The sequence below is a fragment of the Etheostoma spectabile genome, chromosome 21 (genome assembly GCF_008692095.1).
Source record: "Etheostoma spectabile isolate EspeVRDwgs_2016 chromosome 21, UIUC_Espe_1.0, whole genome shotgun sequence".
NCBI lineage: Eukaryota > Metazoa > Chordata > Actinopteri > Perciformes > Percidae > Etheostoma > Etheostoma spectabile.
Genome location: NC_045753.1, coordinates 18,345,782 through 18,349,787, shown reverse-complemented (window position 1 = coordinate 18,349,787; position 4,006 = coordinate 18,345,782). Strand labels below are relative to the sequence as shown.

At 40.7% G+C, this 4,006-nt stretch overlaps 1 protein-coding gene across 1 annotated transcript in view; it reads right to left on the bottom strand.

The window, feature by feature from the left end:
• The window catches only part of tdrd1 (tudor domain containing 1), a 20,883-nt gene that overhangs the window by 11,315 nt on the left and 5,562 nt on the right, over positions 1–4,006 (bottom strand). Inside the window, 3 exon segments of the mRNA XM_032502029.1 lie at positions 1,364–1,534; positions 1,939–2,046; positions 2,132–2,308. Coding sequence (XP_032357920.1) covers positions 1,364–1,534; positions 1,939–2,046; positions 2,132–2,308 — 456 coding nt within the window.

Here is a 4,006-nt window from a genome sequence, read left to right as displayed (position 1 = left end):
TGTGTGGTAGCCTATGTCACCATGTTTAGTTTCATGCGCCTCCAAAACTGCCGGTGAGTTAATGCTCTTGCCCTGATGAAGTTAACTGTTTTAGTTACACCAATAACACCAACATGTTGCAGTTTTAGCACTGACTTATCACAAAACCTGCTGATGTTCAATACAATGCAAAAATACTAAATTTAAGTTATCTTGCACCCACTTCAAATGTCTGACATTTTTTTCCAGTCAGATTGGGACACCATCAGTTGTAACACGTCAGTTTGGTCCATTTAGGTCCCATTTTGTTAAACATGCTTTTACCTCAGTGAACAAATTGCTCCCAGTCGTGGCCTCTTTCATCAACCGCATTGCTGCCAGATCCTCCGTTACCTCAAAGTCTTTGGTTACCCCACGTACAAAAATGAGTCACTCGTCTGTATCGCAGACATCACAGCTTTCGCCCAGAGCCAAGGAGTAAAGTTTGTCTGCTTTGCAGCTGAATCTCCAGGTTTTCCGCAATGTTATTGATCCTTCTTATTTATTTATTTATTAATTCAGGACAATGCTCATTGATGAACAAGTACTGCAGCACATGTACATGTGCCAGATTGTAGCCCAAGGGCTAATTTCCATCTGCAGTCTATTAGGCAGGTTGGAGTTACAAAAATAAAGACAAAAGATAGTAAAATTGTATATGTAAAACAAGAAGAACCAAAAAGAAAGAAAAACAGGACAATTCATTAGTAGAAGGTAAAATGGAAACACAAGTAATTAGTATGCTCCACTAGCACATACTTATTCTACTTCTACTTATTCTTCTCATTACAGTTCATCTGGATAGCGGCACGTTCTTGAACACCTCTATTTTCTCTGGGCTAATATGCGCAGCAGAGTCCACCAAACCTGTTCCTGTTAAAAAACCTTGCTGCTTTTGCGGTTTAACTAGCACAGCTTCAGATGTGAGCTCAGTTTGCGGCTCGCCAACATACTGAAGTTCTTCTACTTATTTTTAATTGTGACTTGCTACCAGAGAAGAAGCTGCATACAATCGCACCATAGACAGTTAAAGAAATGCCCCCCCCCCCAAAAAAAAAATTACACTTATTTACGTTTGAACTCATTGAACTCATGCGGGCCTGATGTGGCCCGGGGGCCATACAATGCCCAGGTCTGCTATAGAGGGTAGGCAAGGCAAACTCCGGGTGACGCACTTTCCTATATAACCAATAAGGTAATGCGTTTGAGTAGCTTTTTCTGAAAAGTACAAAATAAAGCAGCGGAAAACAATTAAAGAATAATTAGCCCTGTGACTCAAAGCAGATTCGTCAAACACACTTTTGTTAAGTTCTAACCATTTAAGAATTTGCTTTGCATATAGTACCTGCTAAACCACAAGCCATAGCCTGCATGGGCAGGGCCAGTAGTAAAGTGTTGATAGGCTGCAGATTGCCTAAATCCACCTCCTCAGAGTTGCCAAAATCAAGGTAGCCGACACAGACGCGTTCCTCTGATGCATAAGCCAGAACTTTAGCCCTGTACCACTGCTTGTCCTCTAGAAGAAACACACAGAGGTCAGAGTTAGATTAGGTTCACAATGCAGGTCAACAAAGGAAAATTACTAATTTGATATTATACTGTATGACACCATGTTTTAAAAGCTGAATGTAGAAATGTAGACACCCACACAGACACACAATCTGTACATTTTTCAGTTAGACCACCTTTCAGGCCTGAAGATTTTACAAATCATGAAAACGCATTTATAAAAAGGAATACACTAATCTTTGGAAAATAACTATTTTGTGTGTCATGCATTTACTTGTTAGGCAACAGTAATAACAGTTTTACTTAAGTAAATGGCATAACCAATTAGGCATATTCTCAATAACTCAACTGTCACATACTGGAATGTGTTAAAGGGTGATATATTCTCAATATGCAGGGTATGTGTTGTACCTGAGAACTGGGCACAGCAAACTGTGCCGGGGGCTGGCCTAAAGTTCTGAGGGGCTGGTGCCTGGCAGCAGTGTTCCCTCAGCTTCAGCTGCAACTCCTGAATCACTCCTGTAAACCAGAAGCTCTCAAGTTAAAAGATACATGTCAAAGTCAAGAGGTTTTAGTTGCGTGTACCAGATGAAAAGCTACTTACCAGCGTTCTCCACCTTCTGTACAATAATTTCATTGGGTGACTGAAGATGAGTAACCACAACAGAGAAGGAGTCCCCTACTGCCAGTTTCAGGGGCTCTGGTGGCTGAGCCCAGGTGTTGTCATCCTTCCCATCAGAGAGACGCATGAAGTTATCCAAGGATGCACTTACCATGGCATCTGAGGTGAAAGAGAAAATATACAGTTGTGTTCAGAATAATAGCGTGTTTAAAAAAAGTGAATAATGCTCAAAATTCTTAGAATAGCTTTAATTCCATAATATCAATGCATTGGGAACCCTGCACATTCAATTCCACATTTGCACCACCCTGCTTTACTGTCTTCAGTTTACTGTGGCTTGAATTCTGTGCTTGGGGGTCGTCAAAACAAACTGTCTGTGGCCCCTAGACCAAAAAATAAATATTTTGCTCTTATCAGTCCACAGAATGTTGCACCATTTCTCTTTTGGCCAGTGAATGTGTCCTTTGGCAAATTTCAACCTATTCAGTACTCGTCTTTTTCAGCAATGGGACTTTGCGTGGGTTTCTAGCTGATGGCTTTGCTTCACATAGCCTTCTTCTGATTGTAACTGTACTTGCAGGTAACTAAGTGTTCTTTGATTTTCCTGGAGCTTATCATTGGTTAAGCCTTTGCCATTTTGGCTAATCAAGTTTTTTTTCACACGTCATTCAGGCTTTGGATGCCATTTCAAGGCATTTGAAATCATTTGGGCTGAGCAGCTTATCATTTTCTGCACTTTTTTATCCATTTCCCCTCTCCAATCAACTTTTTAATCAAAGTCTGCTGTTCCTCAGAGCAATGTCTGGAACAACCCATTTTGCTGAGTATTTTGGTGTGAAACCTACTACATCTAGAATGGACATTTGCTTCCTTTCTTCCTTAAATATAGGCCATAATGACCTCATAATCACCTCACTAATTGGACACAACACTGCTATTATTTTGAAAATACCCCTTTAAGTTACAGATTCAACACAAAATGAGCAGCATATGAATTAACTTACTAGTAAATTATTTGCCATGTAGAAATAACACTGCTACAAAAATATGATTTGATTTTGCAGGTTTTCCTACTTACAAAGCATGTAGAGGTCTGTAATTTTATCATAGGTTAACTTTAAGAGTGAGACGGAATCTAAAACAAAAATCCAGAAAATCACACTGTATGATTTATAAATAATTAATTTTAATTTTATTGCATGACATAAGCATTTGATACATCAAAAAAGCAGAACTTAATATTTTGTACAGAAAAAGTTGTTTGCAATTATAGAGATCATACATTTCCTGTAGTTCTTGACCAGGTTTGCACACTGTAGAAGCGATTTTGGCCCACTCCTCCAGACAGACCTACTCCATATCCTTCAGGTTTCGGGGGTGTCGCTGGGCAGCAACAGCCCCAATACAGACTTTCAGGTCCCTCCAAAAGTTTTCTATTGGGTTTAGGTCTGGAGACTGGCTACGCCACTCCAGGACCTTGAAATACTTCTTACGGAGCCACTCAGTTGCCCTGGCTGTGTGTTTTTGGGTCGTTGTCATGCTGGAAGACCCAGCCATGACCCAACTTCAATGCTCTTACTGAGGGAAGGAGGTTGTTGGTCAAGATCTCGGGATACATGGCCCCATCCATCGTCCCCTCAATACGGCACAGTTGTCCTGTCCCCTTTGCAGAAAAGCATCCCCAAAGAATGATGTTTCCACCTCCATGCTTCACGGTTGGGATGGTGTTCTTGGGGTTGTACTTATCCTCTTTCTTCCTCCAAACACAGTGAGTGGAGTTTAGACCAAAAAGCTCTATTTTTGTCTCATTAGACCATATGACCTCCTCCCATTCCTCCTCTGGATCATCCAGATGGT